General features: G+C 34.6%; 1 protein-coding gene across 1 annotated transcript in view; it reads left to right on the plus strand.

The window, feature by feature from the left end:
* Positions 1-275: 275 nt before the first annotated feature.
* MEOX2 (mesenchyme homeobox 2) overlaps positions 276-23,547 on the plus strand; it is a 63,449-nt gene continuing 40,177 nt past the window's right edge. Inside the window, exon 1 of the mRNA XM_061197728.1 lies at positions 276-789. Coding sequence (XP_061053711.1) covers positions 276-789 — 514 coding nt within the window. The remainder of the gene's footprint in view (positions 790-23,547) is intronic.

Below are 23,547 nucleotides of genomic sequence, written 5' to 3' on the forward strand. Positions count from 1 at the left end.
CAGTTCTCTGGGACCACCTTCTTTTGGCTTCAACCTCTCCTACTCTTAACATCTGAGTAGCTCGGAGGGAAGCTCCTCCAGGTCCGAGTGTTTATATGTAAAGGAGACTGGCCGCTAGGGCTCAGGAACGGGATTATCCGAGCTCTGCCGAAACGCGGGCGGCTATTGCTTTGGGAGGGGGAAAAGTCACACGGTTTCCAGGGAAAAGTAACAGAGGGTGGTGGCGTTTGGAACCGTCGTGAAGTCTTCTGCCTGGAACCCGAGACTTGCATGCTATGGAACACCCGCTCTTTGGCTGCCTGCGCAGCCCTCACGCCACCGCGCAAGGCTTGCATCCGTTCTCCCAATCCTCTCTCGCCCTCCATGGAAGATCTGACCATATGTCCTATCCCGAGCTCTCCACTTCTTCCTCGTCTTGCATAATCGCGGGATACCCCAACGAGGAGGGCATGTTTGCCAGCCAACATCACAGGGGGCACCACCACCACCACCACCATCACCACCACCACCACCAGCAGCAGCAGCACCAGGCTCTGCAAACCAACTGGCACCTCCCGCAGATGTCCTCCCCGCCGAGCGCGGCTCGGCACAGCCTCTGCCTCCAGCCGGACTCGGGAGGGCCCCCGGAGCTGGGAAGCAGCCCGCCGGTCCTGTGTTCCAACTCTTCCAGCTTGGGCTCCAGCACCCCGACCGGGGCCGCGTGCCCGCCAGGGGACTACGGCCGCCAGGCGCTGTCACCCGCGGAGGCGGAGAAGAGAAGTGGCGGCAAGAGGAAAAGCGATAGCTCAGGTAAGGGCGCGCCGGGCACCCTCGGCGAAAGGGGGCGGAGAGATGACTGGGAAGATTCTCGCACTAGAGCGAGGCGGCGGGCGTTATGATACAGGTCTTTCCTCCCTGGCTCCTCGCCGCCAAATTCGGCGAGGCTGCTTTGGTCCTTTTATTTTGGGGGCACGTGTTTCTCCGAGCGCAACACTCAGCCAACTGCGTTAAGCTCTCCAAGATTCAAACTAGTTTACCAGAGCGTTGAGAAAAAAGGACAAGTGACAAGTATGTGAAATCGATTGCGAAGCGTGACCTTCCATCTGAGCGATGGGGAGAGGAATGCACCCTGGGATGCAGCGTCCGCTGGCCGTGCGTGCGGGTGCCGTTCCTTGACTTTTCCATTGCAAGTTCCCGACTCTGAGTGGCTAGATTTTTCCCATCGTTAACTGGATTTCCAAATTATTGCTCAATAGTTGGAACTTGCAATGGAACTTGGCAGAGCATATGAGAAAAAAGTTTTCGTTTTTTGTTTTTTTTTTTAAATTCTGATTTCAGAGTTCTTTAAATAGCACCCTATTCCAAATGGTAAAAATTTCCCTTTCTTGGGGAAGAAGACAGTCTAGGAATTCAGAGGATTTTAAGGAATGTGTCAGAGAATTGTAACTAAATACATGCTCAGACCCTTGAAGAAAGACGATTCTTAATAGTAGTTGTATTTATGTGATGCTAACCAAAAAGAAAATCTAAGTTTTTAAAGTGGAAAGTAAAATTCTCCTCCAGGTGAGTATTATCGGAAACAAGTACTGGGAAACAAACAGCAACCCGGGTAGCGCTGGTACTGTTGGGTGTGCGCAGGAGGCGCAGACCTACTTGGGGATAACTTGAGCCGCCACGCAAAAGGGGAACCTTACTGAATGCGGATGCCTGAAGGCACAGGCTCCCAACTAAATTTTAGCAGTCCAGAGAAACTGAAGTTTTGCAGGCAACTCATCAAAGCCCTGACCTATCTGTATCCTTATGAAATTGTTAAAAGATGCTTTATAATTAAGGAGGTTGTGAGTTTTCTTCTGTAGCTATAGTGCAGCCTGCGTTCCGTCTTTTCGTAAGCTGTCGTTTGTTTAATATAATATTTACATATTTTCTTTCTTTGCGGAATTGGTTTAACAGTCCTGGAAGATAATTCCAGATATTGGTTTGAAAGATTGAAAAATGTCTATCCTTTATAATGCTTTAGGTAAGATCCCACATGAATGACAATGAATGAGCCGCATATTTCATGTTCTTTTGCAGCAATGGTATCAGTTATTCTTAAGCGTTAGTATGGGATGGATTCTTCTATCACAAACTTAAAATCTGACTTTTACATTCCAAGGTCGGGTGAACTTCTAATGCCCCATCACAAATTAGTTTATATCCAAGAAAGTTGCCAGCAGTATCACTCATTTTAATGGTTTTTACTAACCATAAGTGAAACACTCTTCAGACAGAGAGTTAAAAGGTTAGTCATAGCAAGGTTTCCATCCTCATTAGAAAAAAAAAAAAGTCAATTTTAGAATGAGATCATTTTATAGAGTTAGCATTTGATATCAATATAACTTTTCTGGGATAAGAGGATCCGAGGTCAGTTTGGTCAGCGGCACTTTAGCGATTACCGGAAGCTCTTATGTTCATTTTACTTTCTGCAGTGAGAAACCTATGTGATGGATTGTTTCATATGCTTCCTCAACTGAACCAATGCACCTAAGTTTCATAGGGCAAATTGAATAGGCATATGTTATTTTGGTTGAGGAGAAATAAGGAAAGTGGGATCTAAGAACTGGTTCCCTTCAATTATTTTAATAACAACTTTCTTAAGAATATTGGTTATATTAACAGTGCTACCCTCCTTTGGTGGGAAATAACCATATAGCAAAATAAGTTTATTTTTTCATGTTGAAGCTGGTAATTAAAGTCCTGGAAAAACAAACAGAAGTTTTCATCAGCTACATAAAGTATTAGTAGATTACATCTTGAGGGGGGGGGGGAATACAATTAGTCATCACGAAGGGTAGAATCACTGGGGAGTTAGAATGAACATTTTCTTTGATGGGATATTTTGAAAGAACTCTTGGCTATCTAAAAAGAAATATAACAATAGTTTCTGGTTAAATATCTGTATACTCTTTGAAAATAAAATTTAATTAGCCAAATTCAATATTTTAGTTAATTAATATTTGTTAGGTCTTTAGCTAGATTTCAATCCAAGGTAGCTTTTTCCTGGAATGATATTGTATTTGCTCTTCTATAATTTATGTTCACAGTTATTTCATTTCATATTATTATAAGGGCATCTTGAACTAGCAGAAACTAAAGCAAAGTACAAAGTCAGTGTAATTTTGGTATATTGTTAACACATATATCTCTCATTACTTATAGCACAGTTTTAATGTTTCAGTATTTCCAAAAAATTATATTAAAGTAATTTCTGCACTCTTGAAATTTTAAAATTGTATTAGACAAAACTCATGTCATGCATTATAGAGACCATTTATATTTTGTTAGGCAGTTTATAATTTCTGTGTATTTCTAGGTGAGAGTAAATGTAATACATAAACCCAGGGCAAAGTCGGAACCAAAATTCTGTATCCTTGCATCTCATACCCAGATTGTATGAATATGTGTATGTGTGTATGACTGTGTGAAATTCTAATGGAATTTTAAGCCCTGGAAAATACTGGAAAACAACCCCAATATTTATCCATGGTAATGATGCTAAAACTATAATATGTAACATTTTCCAGTGTGCATTTACATGTGTTCCCCTTCCCAAACACACATGAACACATGCATATACAAACTCAAGAAGTTTAAGGGTCTAGAAGCAAATATTTATGGACTTTAGGCTTCCACTATAGTTTACTGACAATTGAAAACAACGAAGTTTAATAGAAAATCACACTATTTTTTTATATGTGTTAAGCATATTTGCAACTTTGAACCTGCTGTGCTTTCCAGCATTATTAGCAAAACCAACATCTGCCATGCCTTCAAAGGAACTCTTAAAAATCAAAACTTTACAACTGTACTTAAAACAATCTATACAAAACAGGTGATTCTGAAAAAATGTCTATAAATAGTGTGAATTATTTAGCTTCAGTTACTTTTGATTTTTCACCAAGCAATGTAGTAGTAAGTATAATACTGCCTACTTTCAGTTAATATCACCAAAATAGATTAATCAATCTAACTTTAGTTTTTATGCAGATAATACACAGTATAAATATGTAAGTATTTTATATTCAAATTAATTAATTTTATAAAAAATCAAAATTATATCAAAAAGGAAGGGAGTGATTCGGGGGTAGTGATTTTACAAGGTTTTGAATCATATTAGATTCTTGTAAAATTGTAAATATTTTATTATAGCTACAAGATCATAAAATACCTGTTGTCAAATTATGTCTGTCTGTATGCCTGGCTCTGCAGAATGATACACAAGTATTATGTTAATATGCTAGAAATTAAATACAGAGTAATATCGTACCTACCCTAACTCTAGAATTATATTACACTTTTTTCTTGATATTTCTATTGTCATGTTTTCTGAAAGAAAAAAAGTTACTTTATTATTCATCTCTGTGTTACTGGATGATGACTTTTTAGCATTTGCTTTAGAATTTAAAATACAGTCTTTGGATATGGATGATTATAGGACAGTATTGAAGAAATTAAGGGCCTCCAATCTATGGAATTTAAAAAGTACCATTTTCAGTCTTTTTCTTGGAGTGGTAGATTAATTTTAGGTGTGAACATTTTTAAACGATGACTTGAGATAAAAAAACTGCTAAGTACCATTGACCTACATGAGTGTTCTCAAATGATTACACTCAAAAGTCAAGAGCAGCAACTCGTTTAGAATCAAGGCACTTTATTGTGGAAAGTCAGCAATGGATGGAAGGAAGAATGCAAATAAATACTGAAATAGTTCCCATTTCTCCGTAAATATCTTTATTTATAGTTGATTTGAAAAGGGAAGGCATCAAATGTAATACATGACACTGCTAAAACTTTCATTTGGGTTAAAAAGCCTTTACCAAGTATTTAAAATTTTGATCTTTGTTTACAGTAATTATCAATGGAAACCATTATGTTGGCACACAGTAAGCTGATCGCCACTAATAAACTGAAAAACATATTTTAAACATTACCTTGTTTGTCTGTGTTTGAAAACATAGACCCTTCATCACAGCGTTGGAATTTATAATAACATAATTTTTATTATAAGACCTAAACAGTCTTAAGAAATTAATTTTAAACAAAAATAAAATAACAGTAGGGACAATCCATCCCCTTAGAATCAGAGAAACTTGAGAGACTAATTCTATATTTAGTAGACGAATTAACTTTTTTTTTTTAAGAAATAACCTATGTGTGAATTAATAGCTGAATTATGTAAAAAAAATATCCCCACATATAAACCTATTGCATGTATTTAGCCTAGTAATGGTGCCAGTTTTATTCATTTACTATATTAAAATATATATATGCTGGGAAATTTCATTAATTTACTGTATTAAAAATGGCAGCCAGAAACACACAAAAAAATGTGATGGCTTTTTAGATTTTCATTTCAAATGAAAATAAACAATATAATACAATAATATATTTTAGTTTTAGGCTGTGTTATAATATATTTTAGTTTTAGACTGTGTTCACTTCAGTAATTTATTTTTAAAATTTAAGAGTGAGGTTTTTTTCCCAAGAATTGCTATAATTATTACAAACATTTACGAGTGATAAATGATAAGGGTGAAAAGATATTAGCAAATAAAATACACACAGGAATTCCTTAACTAGTATTTGTTGACTTAATAGTTGTGGATGATTTATCTCTCATTTTTTTTGTATTTTTGCCATGTTGTTTTTTATAATAATAAAAAATTTTGTGAGGAAAATATATTAGCAAGTGAAGTAAGACTATCAGGAGTAGAATTCTTTCCCACTTGATTGTAATCATAAAATAAGAAGGATTAATTATTGAGTGGCCAGCTAAATTACATTTCCTGGATTATTGTATTGGTGACTGATTTCAATGGTTTCATTAAAAAAAAAAAAAAAAAAAAAGATAAAACACAAACCAAGACCAAAGTCCACAAACTAGAAATTGTATTAGATATGATGTGTTTACTATTTTTCATATTTAAACAGCAAAACACATTTTATTGTCACAACTTATTTCTCTCATGTATTTTAGTCATTAATATGGTTTAGTTATCAATAATAAGCTTTTTGTAAAGTTTATAAAGAAAATCAAACACTAACATTTTTCCTATTTTTGTTATGATACTTTTATGATTATTTATTGGAATATCTGTATCAAACTGAAACCCCCAAGTAGAGATGGAGTAACACAATAAAGAAAAATGAGTTACAACACTCTCTCATTCTCCACACTACTTCTAAATCATAGTCATCGGTGAGGTTCAAAATTCAACTGGAGGAAACCTTGTAGAATATTTTATTACTCTCGTGAAGTAAAACTTAAAATAGTAAAGGTCATTTTAGATCCCAGGCTTCAATTTGCATTACCTATGTAGAGGCAGAAGTAACTTAAATTGGATCCCCTTTCCTCTAATGATTTTCTACTTACATTACAAAAATGTAAGGAATTTATTTTCCCTTTAAGGAATTGTGTTAGATAGTATTTTCTGATACAAAGTAATAAATAATATATCTATTAATCCATTTGTATAAATTTCAGATGTTTTTTCATACTTCAGAGTAAATATTTCTTTTTAAAACCTTTTGAAATACTTCTTACTAAATTAACTGAGAATTACTTGGTAAAAATATACCTTCGTTTGGAATTGATTGGGTCAATTATTAATATTCCTTTATATTTGGAATTTTAAATATACAATTAAAGTCCCCTTATCTATGAAACCTTTATTTATAATGTCACATTTTCCACAGCAATATAATATTTCTGAATTTAACGTGTTACTGCCTGCAAACTTGGTACTTTTTTTGGTACCAAATTTGGTACTTTGGGTACTTTTTGGTACAAATTTGGAATATTGATTTTCATAGGGCTCTGAAATTATTTTATGATATGCTTTTTGATCTCTTCCATGTGCATATGAATAAGAAAAATCAGGTGAAATCTGTATTAATAAGTACACATTTTTGGAAGGGGTTTGTATGGGGAAAATTCTGTCAAAAATAATTACTTTGCTCTCTATACTATGTAGATTTAAAAATTAATAAATTTAATCTTCAGTTTATCTGATATTATACGTATGTTACTTTTCAAAGTTAGCATTTCCTTAAAAGTTTAATACTTCTAAAATATTTGTGTATTTTGGTGACTTAATTCTTATATCCTTGGAGTTTTTAGTTTTATTGCAAATATAGGTTTAGTAGGTAGTAACTCGTAGTAGCGAAAATGTTAGGGTTTTGTTTAAAGATTTAAATTCAGAAATCGTTGCTCTTCAAAATTTCATAGAATCAATTCGATTAGAATGTTTCAAATGTATTGGGTTGGGCAAAAAGTTCGTTCGGGTAAGATGTTACAGAAAAACCCGAACGAACTTTTTGGCCAAGCCAATATTTAAATATCCTAGTGTTTGTTTTCATAAGCCTTCTTTCTAAGATGTTATAGGTATGTTTCTTGAAGCTAGATAGACAGTATTGGTTTAAATTGTGAATATAAGGTGTTTATTTTTTATAGTTTTTAGTCCCTACTGTATTTTAATAGAAAGGTTAATGGTATAAAAAAACAGTGAAGGTGCTGAATTAACTAGGACATGCAGCTACACTTAAAGCACGCTGTATACATATAGCTGATTCACTTTGTTATGCAGCAGAAACTAACACAACATTGTAAAGCAATTATACTCCAGTAAAGGTGTTAAAAAAATAAAATACAATAAACATTAACAAATAATTATTTATATAAATGTATATGTACACTAATAGATAGAATTTCAAATTTAATTTCTTCGTAACAGATCATCTGAACTAAAGTATCCACATTAGAGACGATAATACGATGTTAAATGTTCTAGTTACAAAATAAAATATTAAGTTTGAAGCATATACGGCTGTGTGGAGAGTCCAACAGGCTGAAGTTGATAATCAGTGCTAGTCATAAAATCAAATCTGCCAACTCCCTGCAGTTTCTGTTTTCTTTTGTTTTTCTCTCCACACATTTCAAGAGATTTTATAATGCTGCAAGAAAAAAAAAATCCCAGTTATCTTACATGACTGTGGGCAAGAAAATGATTAAGATGAAGTCATCTCTCTCTCAGGCTCTGTGGAAACCTAGAGGAGAGTCCAGCTTGGGTTGGTGGATGCCAGTAGAATTTTAAAGGCCTAGAGTTTTGCTCTTTGAAAATATAGCCTTAAAGCTTTGCCAGAAATAACACCCAAATAAAAACTTATTTTTGCAAATGATAGTTATTTGCAAGTGTAGTGGTGAAATATATTCGGTGTCTGTATAGGCGGCTTCTTACAACTTTCTGGACTGCACAGGAAACTTTTGGATGAGTATTCTTAGCCTCCTGAAAAACTAGCAAACTAAACTGAGGTGTATTCTTATTAGTTTAAAAAATGTATAAAATGGCCAATGACTCTTATCAAATAAACAATGAATACCAAGTAAATTTCACAAAAGATTGATTTTATTTTGTTAGTTAAAATACACAGCTCAGGAAAATAGAATTGTGCCGTCAAAAACTTACTGGGAACTAAATTGATAAATAGTAGCTTTGATTTTGTAGGATGCCAGTAATTTAGCAAATGACTTTCACATTTTAAGAACCATCCAAAGAGAGCTTTACTCCCAACTGGATACATTGACTTTTAAGTGATATCTCTCTTGTTTAATATTTTCAAAAGTAAAATGAGTTTTCAGTATTTTTAATGTCTTTAACAATGAAAATCTCCCCAACTACAGGCTACATTTACTTTGGTTTTTTTTTCCTTATTTGTAGTATAAATGGGTCTGGATGCATTCAACTAGAGACTATCTACATGTAAACTACTAAGAAAGACTGAAATGACAGGAAAACCAGAGGTTAGGCACCCAAATTTAGGGGCCTGCTGCCACACACATTTCCAGGATTACTATCTTTTGAACATTTACCTTCAAAATTCAGGGACTTGTGGAGGCCTTTTCTTCCAGAATTATTCTTTGTTCCTAGAAGTAGAGCACCCCATTTTTTCTTGGATACCCAGATGTTTGGGAAAATAAGAAGAAACAGCAATGCTATTTTTTTTTTTTTGCATTTTTAGTCAGTTCATAGATCACAAAGGGTTTATCTTATTTCTTTGTTATCCTATTAGACAAGAAAATAGGTGGCACACCCATAGCAATAACTGAAGAGAGGTTGATGGTGACTATTTAATGGCGGGCAGTGTGTCGAGAAGCAACAGGATGGGGAATCACTCAGGGCCCGCCCACAATTGGAAAACATTAGCGCCTGTAAACCTGACAAAATAGAGGGAGCTTTTACACGAATCTGGAATCCAGTAAGAGCAGCAGGACAGAAGCCTTCCAGCAAAGTTGGGACTTCGGGTGGAAGATTGCAGCTAATCTCAAATATCATGCAGTAGCCTCTCTTCGTGCCTTCCCATCTCCTTCTGTTGTCTCCCATTGGCCAGATATAATCAGAATATAGAGAAGCAAATCGCAGAGGTCTCGGTGGATAAAATCCATAGAAGTCAACCTAAAGGAATGCAGGCCATAGAAGAGAAATGTCAAGAGTTGATCTGGGAGAACACAACAGATCCTTCTGTCTCTTCTAACTATGGTTTAACTTCTCTGTAGTGTAGTTTCCTAAAAATTAAAGTGAGTCAGTAAACATAAAGTACTTAAAACAATGTCTGGCTCAGTAAGTGTTGTTATTTTTATCTTCTATCAATGTAGGTGCAATTATGTTGTGGGTATACACCATCTGAAAACAATCTCTGTCTTATGTTGCCTGTTTATTTGTATCTTACTGCTAATATTACTGTAGGAAATGTTGCTTGCCTGAGATTGCTATTTAAAATAATCTGCAACTGTCCCTAGAATTATGTCGCATGCCATTTTCCTGAAATATAGGATGAGTTTTAGACCAAGCTGAGTAAGAGACTCAAGTTTCCTTCACTTAATAACCCTTAAGATTCCCATTCTTTCCGCCTTTTTGTTTGGACATCTCCTAACCTTTCTCAAATGTCTCCTACCACTTCTCCATCAAACACCTGTTTTCAAGAGGAATGTACAAAGGGGTATTTAGTCAAGAGGGAACAGAACTTAAACCAGAGGGTTTTAAATATGAAAATAAAATATCAGGTCTCTCTTGCCATTGCTAACTAGGAAGTTGGACTTGACATTTTTCTGCTGTGTTATAAAGTTCATTGCTGAGAGAATTTACATATTATAGCCCTTTGTTATTTTTGATGGTTCCATTTGGAGACCCTCATGAATGGTAAATATGCAAATGCTACAAAAAACTAAAAATGTATTATATCTCACATAAAATGCATAAAAACAGTTTTGTAATGGTGATAAGTTATTTTTTCAAAGGAAATGATTATTTATTTGTTTGTGTATTTATTTATATTTAATAAATTCCTGAGAATTATTGCTTAGGTTGAGGCAATAGAGAACAAAACCCGCCCAAGTTGTAAGTCCTGGGTGATCGGCTAGTTTCATTCTATTCAGCTTACTCACCTCTCCTATGCCCACAGTTTAATGTGGCAAATTCAAAAATGTATTTCAGATAAATTTTAGATTATTATATGTGATGGTCTGTGGCAGTTGCTTTTGAATAAATAGCAGAATCAAATACTATATTAAAATTCTAAATGTCAAGAGCTAACTCTTTCAAAGCTCTTAGATTGACAGCAGTTTAATCCCTAAAATGAGAGAGTTTTAAAGGACTATTGATTACTTCTCTGCTAGATAATGGGAGGGCTGAGAGGTGGTAGGGACAGGGGTACAGGAAGGAAACAAAACATTACATGTTCAGTAATACACAGAAGCGACAAGAAAGAGCCAACTTCATCAACTATTTCGTTCCTCTTGGGTTTCAAGGGTAGGCTTGATTTGTCAGTTTTCTAAATGACTTATAATCGATAATGTTTCAACAGATGATTAGAATCAGAATTATCAAGACACTAGAAGAGACCCAAGGCATCACGCAGTTCAATTAATGTATTTTCTAGATGAGAGAGTGCACCCAGAGAAGTTGAGTAATGTCTGTGCACTCAGCCAAGTAGTACCAACTGAACTTCCATATCTTAACTTCAGCCTAGTGCCCTTAAAAGGAAGATCTCATATCATATTTTGAAACTTTAAGTTTTTAGTCTTCCCAATGAAAGTAAATTTCAGCTCATTTAAAATGTTGGCTACTGCTTTTGAGTGAATAAAAATTTGGCAAAATGCTTTACCTGGGTGTAAACTACCTCTCTCTGAATCTGAATTTATGACGACCTCGGTCATTTTTCATTCTTGTTTTATAAATATGAACACTGTTATTCTTTCTTAGCTTCAGTTTTCTGATGACGTAGTTCTTGCTATGGGTTACCATTGTGCCTGCATATTTTTGACACCTTGTACAATAAACCATAGCATTTTAAAGTTTGATATATGGTAATGTGCAGATGGACTTTGCTATATGATATCTATAAGTAATAAGTATTTATATAAAGGGAATCATATTTTGGGTAGCCATTTGTGAACTGAAGAATCTGTCTCCTGTTTTAAAATGTTTAATGCAATACTAGTAGATTTTATTTAATTGGGCTTTACCTATAACATATTTGCATTTTGTGTGCAATGTAATAAATAGCTACAAGTAGACACCAAGCAACTTTCCCTTGTCTCAAGTCTTAACTTTAACTCCATTTAAAAATAATTATTGATCTTATTTTTTAATTGAATGCCATCTTTTTTTTTGCCCAGAAGATACTACAAAATGTTAATGATTGACCATTTTTTGCCTTTGCTAACCAGATGTGCTGTTGTTTCTCCTCCTGTTCTGCTGGCACCCATTTTCCCCATCATCTGTAAACACCAGACCCATGTGCTTCTCCCCAGTACAGTGAACCATATAACCTCTGGAACACTCTAACACCAACCTCTCATGGTAATTCCAGATCCTTAGTTCTTACTAGACCCTCGAAAACAAAATTAAACATAAAATATACAGTTGGTTCTTCCAAGAATTTTTTTCCTCTTTCGTCTAAACACAACTCTATTTCCAAAGTGATAAAAAATAATTCCTCTTCTACCTAGTTCATTTTAATTTACAGTCAAAATCCCTTCATGTTAATGGTCTCAATTGATGATTTTCCACTCCTTTTCCACTAGACTTAAATTCAAAGTCAGTCATGCCACCTTTTCCTACACAGCTCAGGCCAAATCCATTCTATTGCATATCATTCTATATTATTTTTCGTATTCCTACTTTGATGTTTTTTGCACTTAATTTTGTTCTCTCTCCAGAACTTCTGATGTAGCTCTCTCTTCCAAATATCTTTACTTCTGCTCATTCTTCCCTAATGAAATCCTACATTCAACATATAGTAATATTTTGACTTTGTCATTCCTCTTCTTGGAATTCTGCATTAAACTGAAAGTATTCTACACTGACAGTATGAATGTTTAATTATAGGCTTTGATGCATATGCATGGAGTGGCTAATGGTCGTCAATGATATACCACTAGGGTTTACTTGTACTGCTTCTTGTGTGCAATTACTTTTTGTTTAATATCATTCATATCTAATTATATGTTATATATTACATATAATTAAATATATAATATAATCTCATACATATTACATATATAATCTGATAGATATATTTAGAGCAGTTTTTTTCTGGCAAAGTCATCTTTCATTTAGTCTTTGGAATACAATGTGAAATGTTACTTTAAAACTGTGTTCTGATAATTCCTAATGTGGATACCTAAATATATATAGTCATAATTGCATTCAAGAATTGTTCCCACAAGATTTTCTGCATCTTCCATTTGACAAGACATGCTAAATATTACTTACTATCCAATTTCTTTTGCTAAAAATTTAGGGATATATATTAATGGGATTCCATCTACAATCTCCCAACTCAGTCATTAAAGGCTTTTTTGACCAGCTGGGCCAGTTTTTTTGATATTGATTTTGCTTTTTTTTTTAACCAATATTTCCTCAATAAACTTGTTTATGTCTACCCCTTTTTAAAAAGTTTATTATTTTGAGAAAATTGTATAATCACATATAGTTGTAAGAAATAATACAGAGGGATCTCAATACCCTTTACTTAGTTTTCCCCAGTGTTAATGTTGTAATACAGTTATATAACCACGAACTGACATTGATAAAATCCACTAATCTTATTCAGATTTCACTAGTTCTATTGCACTCTTGTGTGTATGTGTGTATGTGTGTGTGTATTTAGCTCTATGCTGCCTGCCAGATTTATTTTGTGTTTTGATTCTGAAGCCTGTAGTATCTTTTTCCAATATGTACTTATTATTTTCATTAATATACAGCTTGTGACACCTTCTCAGGTCAATACCACCCTAAGCTAATCACTGCATTTCTCTTACCACATTAATGTCTGTATTCTGCATAACAACACAGTTAAATTTGCTGTTTTATTTTACGTGTCTCTAGTCTTTGATTTGAATTACATGTATTCCCAAAGAAAAAGTCTATCTTCTTTTTCTTTTAATGTGGTATCCAGCATTAGAATAGGTGCATAGAAGTGCTTGGGAAATCCCATTTGTGGCATAGAAAATGCTTCACTAATGTTGAATGAATTGTTTGTATCAGGGGTTTTCTGAGACTCTTGGTTCCAGGATTCTAGTAGTTGGGCAAATTCAGAAGATTGTTGGTCAATCCACAAGGGAGTTTAATGAATATTGACTTTAAGTAATTATCTGTATTTGTTTCTGAATGATTTTTATGGATGCTTTCTAAAGTGAAATACCTTTGATTACATGGCATATATTTACCATTTGTGAATTAATCGAGACAAAAATAAATACTTATTTATTAGAAACTTTATTATAAATCAGCGAAAATCATCTACATTTTAAAAGGTAAGGTGCATATGCTTTCAACAATTTAGTGATTGTTAAGCCCAGTTTCCCATTAACTAATGTATAGAAATGTCTCATTCCATTATTTTGGGGTGAGGCGAGATTCTATGAATATTCTGTGCAGTTATGCTGTGAATTGTTGAGCTTTTGCACATTACATACAACCAAGTAATCATAGTATTTAAAATGTCTGTCTCACAAAGCCAAAAAATTAAACTTGAAATTATCAGGCAATTGGGGAAAATATGGAGTATTGATCAATCAGTATTGTAGTGTTGGATAGTGGCACAAATGGTGGTTTGAAAAAGAAGATAGATAATTTTCAAATTTTTCAAGTACACTGAATTTTAAAAAAGAAATGAAAAATCCCTTTTCTGAGTGCCTTGATACAGTGATGCTGATTCAATCCATGATGCCTCAGCCTGTATCACTCTGCTTTAAGTATGACTGGTTAACCAGATTCAAACAATGGTATGTGATTAGAGAATGTGGATCCAAGACACTGACAAGTGACCACACGTGAGGTGGTCTGGCTAGTAAGGAAAGAGCAACGACAGTGAGAAGTGGGCAGGCTAAAAAAAATCATCTCACTTGTGGTTTTGAGCTTAGTCACACATCACATGAACTGTCTCATGAAAAGAAAGTTTGCAGTAAGTCTACTTATGCAAGTAAGTTAGCATTTATTTCTGTAAAAGAGGTAAAATTAATCCATATTGCAAAACATTTTGACAATTTTTTAAAAAATCTGTTATCCATGACTCTGATACTGATTCTATTTTAACAATTCCTTCAGCTCATAAAGAAAAGTAACTTTCAGATTTTCCATGCTTCTGGACCTTTTCATTAACATGGTATCATGAGATTACTTTATTCAGACCAGTAACTCTCAACGCTGATGTTACATTGGAATGATCTGGGCACTCTTAAAAAATTCTCGTGCCTCATAGAGTATGATTAAGTTAATCTAGAGCAGAGCTGGAATTTTTAAAACTTTATAATGGAAAATTATATCATTAAAAGAATAGAGATAATAGTATAATGAACCCTCAGGTGCCCATCATGTTCAATATAGATCAACACGTGGCAAATCTTGACTCATTTATACCATTCCATTCCTCCCTTACCTTGTCCCTATTACTTTGAAACAAATCTCAGATTTCTTGTTATTTCATCTGAACACTGATACTTTTAAAATGCTCTCAAGTGATTCTAATGTATAGCCAAGACAGAGAACTACCAATAGAATACTCTTGTTTCTAGGTTAAAAAGCTATGAGGGGCAGGGACTTTGTATTCCAAATCTTACCCTTTTCTGCCCATGGAGAGCAATGTTAGACCCGGTCGCTCAATAAAATATTACACATTTCCTAGAAATGGTCATTTGTATATCTCTGTTTATCACCAATAGTCATAATACTCTCCTATGCTGTGTAGTATGGTAGCCGCTAGCCATATATGACTATTTAAATTTTAATTAATTAAAGTTAATTAAATTTAAAAACCAGTTCCTTTGTATCAGTAAACACATTCCAAATACTCACTAGCCACGTGTGGCTTATTGGCTAATGTATTGAACAGTGCAGATATAGAACATTTCAATCTGTTAGAAAGTCCACTTGAACAGTGCTTCTAGACAAAAAGACAAACTTTCTGACTCTTCAGCTATTGAAAGAGTCATCAAGGATGGGAACCTTCTCAAGTAGAGAAAGAGATAATGAGAATTCAAATACCACACAAAGTCAAATTCAGTTAAAAGTATAGCTGTAAAAGTTGAAAAATATCTGAAATTAAAATGTAAGGAGCATTACTTTGCTAAAAGATTTCTTGGATAAATGCTTGCTTTACTCAACCACATGTTTACTAAAATAAAATACATTCATGGTTTTGAAAAGGCCAAAGTGTACCTTAAAATAATGGTTAATTAGACATAATGTGTAATGTGGGATTTGGGCAGTTACCAAAATAAAAGCAAAATGAGAGATGTTAAATTGTTGAATTATAAATGCAGAATTAAAACGAAGTAAATCACAACATAATGATGAATGTGAATGTAAAAAATAATAGAATTTTGGAAGTGGGAAGGCAAACAATGAAAGCATATTAAAAAATGTAAGGTCAACTAGGGAGATTCTTCCAGGCCTCTTGAGGAATAGGGAGGAGAACATTTTTCTGGGAACGGGTGGGGAACATGCCAGGAATTAGGCTAGATTTTCCAGGGGGAAAGTATGAAAACTTAATAGAATCAGACAGTGGCAATTAATGACAAAGAATTATTAACTTTTAAAGCCTCTCAAAAGATTTGGTCTTTTATAGTCACTGGTATGAATTCCAGAATTGCAAGTCAGGTAGCTGACAAACAGAAGAGTGTATTAGAGAAGATTTTTAACTTTGGGGGAAGAAAATGAGGATAAAATATTCATCTTGGCATTAGCAAAGAGCAAATGCAAGGAAAAGTGAAGTATAGGGAGTCTCACATCTGTCCTGTGAACCATCTGGGCCTGTTTGGCTGCAGCCATACATTACACAATTAAGCTGCCAACCGCAGAGTTTTGAATATGTGGGAAGCAGGACTATTCATCAGCGGATTCATTTTTAATAGAGATTAATTGGTAACTAATTGATGATTGAACTGCTGGCGATTTATGGGAGAAAAGGCAATATTAATACTACATATTAAGCAAAGATCTCACTGGACACTTTCATGTTAGAACTTATGAGTTGAGAGTGTATATTCATATAGGAAAATGTAGAAAAAATGTTAATGATTGTGTTCAGACTATCTTAGGAACACACACAAAAAAAACATATATATTATAGCACTGGGCCAAGCATACGTAAGTCTCCAGGCAACTCTCACTGTTTTTTGAGAGGTTTTGGAATAGAATCAGGCCAGACCAAATGTAATTTGTAATAAAGTGTTATTGGCAGTGTAGAAGAAGAGTAAAGAAAACATTTTAGTAGTTTTCAGTGAGCGAAATTTTGTATTGAAAATTTGCTCATAAGATGTTGGTGGCCATTGGTGTGTAAATGTGTGGATGTGGTCATCTGTTACTAATGGCAATTGGTTTTTTACTTTAGATGAATAAATCTTAATTTTTGCCAGTTAAAAAAAAAAGGATGATTTTTCCATGGACCCAGTAATAGAGATAAGGGGTTATATTTTTATGAAAACCAGATAGAAGAAAGTCTGCATTGGCAAAGCATCTCTATTTAAAAAAGAGCATCGCTAATTAAAGAATGTTAGCTAAATGCAATAGAGTTGAATGGATGTTAGTACACAGTAGAAATAGGTGACTTCCAGATTGAATGGTTTTACCTTGAGAACTCAGGTTGTGAGAAAGCCAAACTAAACCAATAGGAAATTTAAATATGTTATTACAAGTGGGTGGAATAAAGAGGTTCCACAATTTAACTGTGTCCTGCAGAGGTGCTGAATGAGGGAGGGGCTGCTTCACACAAGAGTCACAAGCAGAACTATTATTAAGGGATGTTCTTCATGAGGTAGTTGTGCCATTCTCAGTTCAGCTATAAATACCCTCACATTTTCTCTACCCTTCTCCTAATATTAGAAACAAAAACCAAAACACAGAAAGTTCTCATTTTACATTTTCTGATAGAATTATACTTCTTTTTGAACCACCTATTAACCTTAGGAAGCAGCATTAGTATTTTAGATAAAGCTGAAATCCTTACAAAAAAGTAACTCAGAGAAAAACTATCTAGATTAATGGTAATTAGTATCAAATTGTAGCCTATCCTCCCCCTGCCGCCAGAAACACACAGGACACATACACCAATGCCATAGGTATTTCAGTAGCCTCATAATTCACAAACTCAGACATAACTCATTAAATGATTACTCTGTGCGAGGGACTTGGTTCCATGATGTGGGTACACCGATATGAATAGAACACCTTGAGGTTTCTGGAGGGGTCCATAGCATAGTAGGGAAGGCAAAGATGGAAACAACTAGATGCAGCAATATAATAGAAGAAATAATAATGTAGCAAAGGTGATGAAAACATCCTGAGAAATCCAGGAAGGTTTCAGAAAGTGCATGACACCTCCCTCAATTTCTCTCATTTCTTACTTCTCCCTTCTGAAGCCATGAGTACCTAAAAATCTGTTAAACTGTGGCCTGGATCAGATCACCCTTGGAGAAAAATATGAGTATCCTAGTTGAATATTGAAGATATGAAATGCAGAGTAGGTTTTGGGCTCCTGGGATCCTGCACAAAATCATGCACAAGAGTCCCTAGGACACTCATATCCATATCCTTAATCTTTATGATTTAAGCATTCATTTGTCTTATGCACCAAGGTTTGTGGGGCAGTAATTGATTGTACATAGCTAAATTTTGTAATTCAAAAATTTTATTCCCAGGTTATTATTTGCTAAAATCACAGTGAAAGGTAAAAGATGCTAGCTGGATAAATATATATGCTGTATTATACTTGGCATGATATCGATGTTATCTTGATAAGGCAGGAGAGGATTAGGCCCATGGAGGACGTTGTGGAGTACATTTATAGGCATGACTGTGATGTTATTAGCTCTCCCATATTTCAAGGGCTGACTTTACTAGAATATTGTGAAACAAGTGAAATGACTTTTAGTCCTTCCTAGGTTTCCCTTCTTTAGTCTTCTTGGCATTTCTCTCCATCTTTATCTTGAGAGCTGTTAAGACTTTCCTGCAGACTATATTTAAGCACCTTCACAGAATGTTAGAACCGGAAGGGAGTCTAGAATTTATCAAAACCGCCCTCTCAATCTTAAAGATGAGAAAACTGAGGCTCAGAGAGTGGCATCCCTAAAATAATGTATGCAGAGCTGGGGCTAATAACTTCCAATTCAGTAACTTTCTCTTATTTCTATAATCTGCTGTCTGAAAATTTCACCCCATTTATATAATATTAAGATGTCAAATAGCTGCAATTTTTCTTGCTCAACTGTTCACTTTCTACAGTAAGGGTATTGATAGCATGTAAATCTACTTTCCTAGACTAGCAATATTATCATTTCATTACCACTGTCCACTTGCTTTGAATGAATACTGAGTGTTAGTTAGCTGATTTCTTTTACTTGAATCTGGAAGGGATAGAATTTCCTTTGATGGGATCTCAGTGTCTGCCTTGCTTAACATTTACTTCCTGGTAAAACTGGTCATTCGTTGAGGAGGAATAATTTGGGCCATTCTGGAGTTGATGTCTATTCTTCATATTTACTCTGAAAATTTAAACATTAACATATATTTTATCAGTGATTAATATAAAAATTAAATCTATAGTGTTGTTATACTTGAAATTACTTCATGATCTGGCATTTGAGGGTTTCCCGGTATTGCAAGTGCTCTTTCTCAATTCCAGACATCTTAACTTGAATTTTTTTATTTCATCACTTTTTGCTTTCAGTATTCCTTCGGTTATCTCCCAAAACATATTCAGTGTTACCAGTTCATCAGGGTGCTTTTTTTTTCTCTTAGTTTAGGGTAATAGTAACTTTCTTTGCTCATTTTGTTTTCTCTGAGTTATTCTGGAAATGTATGTGGAAGAAGTTGTATCAGTTCACACATTTGACTATATTGAATCACATGGGTTTGATTTGCCAAAATGTATAACATTGTCTTGAACATTTAGAGTGTGCTTAGAAGAAAGCCTGAACTGTAAGAAAAGGTTTTTTTGTGGGTGATGTCCACTTAACTAATAAATCTGTCATCACTGACTGGTCTCCATTTCCTCGGAAATACACAAATAACTATTAAGTTCTTTGAAGCAGGAGACTGCCAGGAAACAGGAAAGTCACTTTTGCTTCATCCTCCAAGATAAAGTATTTAATAAGTGGAAATGAGATGCAACAGAAGGAGCCATGGGGTCTTCACACCTGCTAGAAAGTCCAGCAGATCTCCACAGAGCAGGAATTCAAACAAACCTCAGACCTTGACGTTCAGCAAAAGTGCAGAGACGAAGCCAAGAATAAACTTTGGAAGGCCCTTGGAAACTTCTTAAGTTGAAAGCCTGAATTATGGAAACCTAGGAAATTTGAAGAGGAAAAGCCAGGAATCTGGAGGCCTGTGGCCCCCAACTGAATTAGGCATATAGTTGTTTTATCTTTAGGTTATTTCATTTTCTACTTTAAATCAAATGGCAATTGATCCTTACATAAGAACATTTATTGGAAAGGCAGGGTCTTGGTTAAGGAGTAAACGTCAAGCATCCATCACTGAGGGCTTTTTGTTTGTTTGTTTGCTTGCTTATTTCATTTCAGAGAATTCCAGACCTATGTTTTATTTTTGTTTATCTCAATCAAAATAAATGGGTTTCTTTAAAGTAAATGCACATGTATTCTAGCCAGGAATTCACTAGGGAAATACAAAGTCAAGTAAGAGGCAGAACAAAAAAAGAAGCCAAATGTTAAAGCTCCTAGAAAGACCAAAAAGCAAATAAGGGCTTCCCTGGTGGCGCAGTGGTTGAGAATCTGCTTGCCGATGCAGGGGACACGGGTTCGAGCCCGGGTCTGGGAAGATCCCACATGCCGCGGAGCAACTAGGCCCGTGAGCCACAACTACTGAGCCTGCGCGTCTGGAGCCTGTGCTCCGCAACAAGAGAGGCCGCGGAAGTGAGAGGCCCACGCACCGCGATGAAGAGTGGCCTCCGCTCGCCGCAACTAGAGAAAGCCCTCGCACAGAAACAAAGACCCAACACACCCAAAAATAAATAAATAAATTAATTAATTTTAAAAAAAAAAGGGTAAACATATATATTTTTTAAAAAAAAAAGCAAATAAGATACAAAGGAAATAAAAAAAGAAAACTCAAGTATATCTCCAAATTAAATTTAAAAGGGTGATACATTGCTATTTTCTTTAAATTTTGTGTTCATCCTTCATTTTTAATTAAGGAATTTATTTGTCTCAGTAACAGAGCAAATTTCTCTTAACCCATTTCCTTTACATGTAGTTCTTAGCTCTGTGAGCACAAGTTACTGTGATTGATATTTGTTTTAACATCATAATGCTAAAAACAAAAACAAAAACAAAAGCAAAACACACGATCCAAATTACAATTTTTGTTTGAACTAAAAACTTTTTTCATCTCAAGGTTGATAAACCTCTTAACTTAGGTGATAGACTGATACGTACATACATACATACATAGATTTCAAATAGATGGTGTAGAAAGGACCTAGAGCGTAACTGGGGAGATCAAGACAGTAAGTTGTTTTGTGTCTGCCAATAGCCCAGTGACTGGAATAATGCCATTACTGTACTCAGGCTTCTCACTGCCTGCTTTATACTAATCTGTCACTACTTTAAGGATGCCTGCACTGTGCAATTATTTATAATGGTTCTGCCTTCAAGAAACTTGCACATTTACTTTTTCTTTTAAAAATAAATTTAATGCTATGCCATCAGATATTTTAAAAATTATTATAGAAATTTCTCTTGCTTGACATTAACAGATTTGGTGCCAAGATGAGAGTTCTTATTTCATTCCATCGTTTTAAAATGGAATCTATTTATCACCTTATCATCAATAAATTTATAATTATATTGGTTTTCAGAGATTCTTGGTACTTTTAAACAAAATACAGTTTGTAGCTATGAAACAGTGTCATACCAGTATGCTCTGTGCAGCCTCAGTCATTGGGAACTGCAATAGGAAAGTTGATTTTCTATCCACAGGTTTGGCTTTGGTTATTTACAGATGTGGAAATGACCACTGTGTTAGTATATTTGAGTCTTGAGTAATTTACATCTCTCAATTATTTGATAAAAAGGTATAGAGGCCTTTTAATTCTAGGGCAGTATTGATAATACCTTAGACTTTGACCTCCAGAACATGAAGAATTCATTGTATGTTAGGCTATTACTTTCTAATTATGGGAAACATTGATTACTTTAATGGAACTGTGTTTTTACATTTTCATATGTAGGACATTAAATCATAAATCTCTTAGAATAGTTTCATTCTTTATAAATCTCAGGATGAAATACAAATAAATTACCAAAAATACTCAGTCACTGCACTGTGTGGATATTAAAGAGGATGTGGAAAAATGTTGAAGGAATGGGGGCCTACTCCATTGTTCTAAGCCAAAAATATCAAAATTTGTCTTATAAGACTATGGAAACTAAAAGTCTGCTTATTCCTATAGGGGATTAATGCGTTACTCAACCTTGAAAATTTATATTGCCTGGCAACTACAAAATATGTTTAATTTCCAATCCTATCTTTATTCCTTTATTTTGAATCCAGTATCATTCTCAAGTTCGATCTGCTGACAGTTAAAATCTCTTCGGAATATTGTACAGATGATATTCTCCTCACGCTACAGGAGCCATTTGATATATCCACTTTATTGATTATAGAGTTGATTCAAGATTTATTTCTATATCTGCTTAATTGCTTTTAGTTTAAGAAAATGGAGAACTGAAAAATACTAAAAGTCAAACCTTTCCCTAAAGAACAAGTATTATGTATTTCATTAATATGGCACCGTTCCTTGAAGCCCTCAAAGTTGATAAATATAGAATTCTCTAAATAATAGTCTTTGGTTGATTTTATTTTTCATTTTCAAAGATAATCCAGAAGGCAAATAGCAGTAGTGGTGTTGATTTTCCACTCCAGATTTCCTTAGTCAACACCAGGAAAGACAATAAAGTTTAGTGGGGGGGGAGCAGTGAGTGGTCTTGTCCTTTTTAATTCCAGGGTGTAAGGATGGTCTTGCCTAAAATAAATATGAAATGGTTAACTGTGCAAAGTTCTAACTACAAAATTATTTTCTTTTACCCTATTGAACTTGACTCTTCCCATTGCGTAATGCTATCTCATATCATGTGATTAAATATACTTATGGTGGTAGTAGCACCTATATCTGCTACCCCAGCCAGTCATTATCTGTTACTGGAAAATTTGTCAATTAGCTCAAGTGGATAGAGTGCTAATAATGCCAAAACCACAAGCTCAGGTTTTGTGACATTAGCTTCTTTTAGAGAATGACTTTCTTTCGTGGCTATAGAACACTGCCCTAATCATCACCAGTCGTATAATAAATGCATTCTCTGTTACACAGGGAACTGTGTGTGTTTGCTCAGCCATAAATGGAAAACCCATTCAAAAAGGCCACTTTGAAACGGTTGATCATATTTTTAGGATGATTGATTTATCTCCCCAACTTGTTCGGTCATTTATAATGTGCATATTGAGTGCCTCCTATTGGCAAAGTGCTATACTTCTAAAAAAAAAAAAAAAAAATGTGTGGTTGATTTAAAAAACAAAAAGTGTCTAAAACTCAGGCCCCATATATTATGTAGGTGCCTATTTGACCAAGTCAATTTAATGAATGTGTTAATGTACTCATCAATTAAGAGCAGAATTGAAATAATTTGAATATTCTCTCAAATCATGCTAATTTGCTTAGCTCTAAGATCTCAGCTGTAAGTTTGATAAGGAAAGAAAATAAACCACTTACCAATAGGAAATTTATATATGTATTTAGTTATCAAAGGCTATCAATTTTACATTCTGAACAACTGTTTAATATTTCCCTTAATCTAATTTCTTAGTTTAGAAATGCTATTTTTCACCTGTACCATTACAAGAATACTTCTCCAGTTTATCCCAATGCTTCCTTCCTCATTTTTTAAATGCAAGTATGAACATTGATTTAAACATCCTTCAGTGGCCACTGACTATGTGTCAACACAGTGCTAGA

Source organism: Eubalaena glacialis, chromosome 8, assembly GCF_028564815.1.
Source record: "Eubalaena glacialis isolate mEubGla1 chromosome 8, mEubGla1.1.hap2.+ XY, whole genome shotgun sequence".
NCBI classification, from domain to species: Eukaryota; Metazoa; Chordata; class Mammalia; order Artiodactyla; family Balaenidae; genus Eubalaena; species Eubalaena glacialis.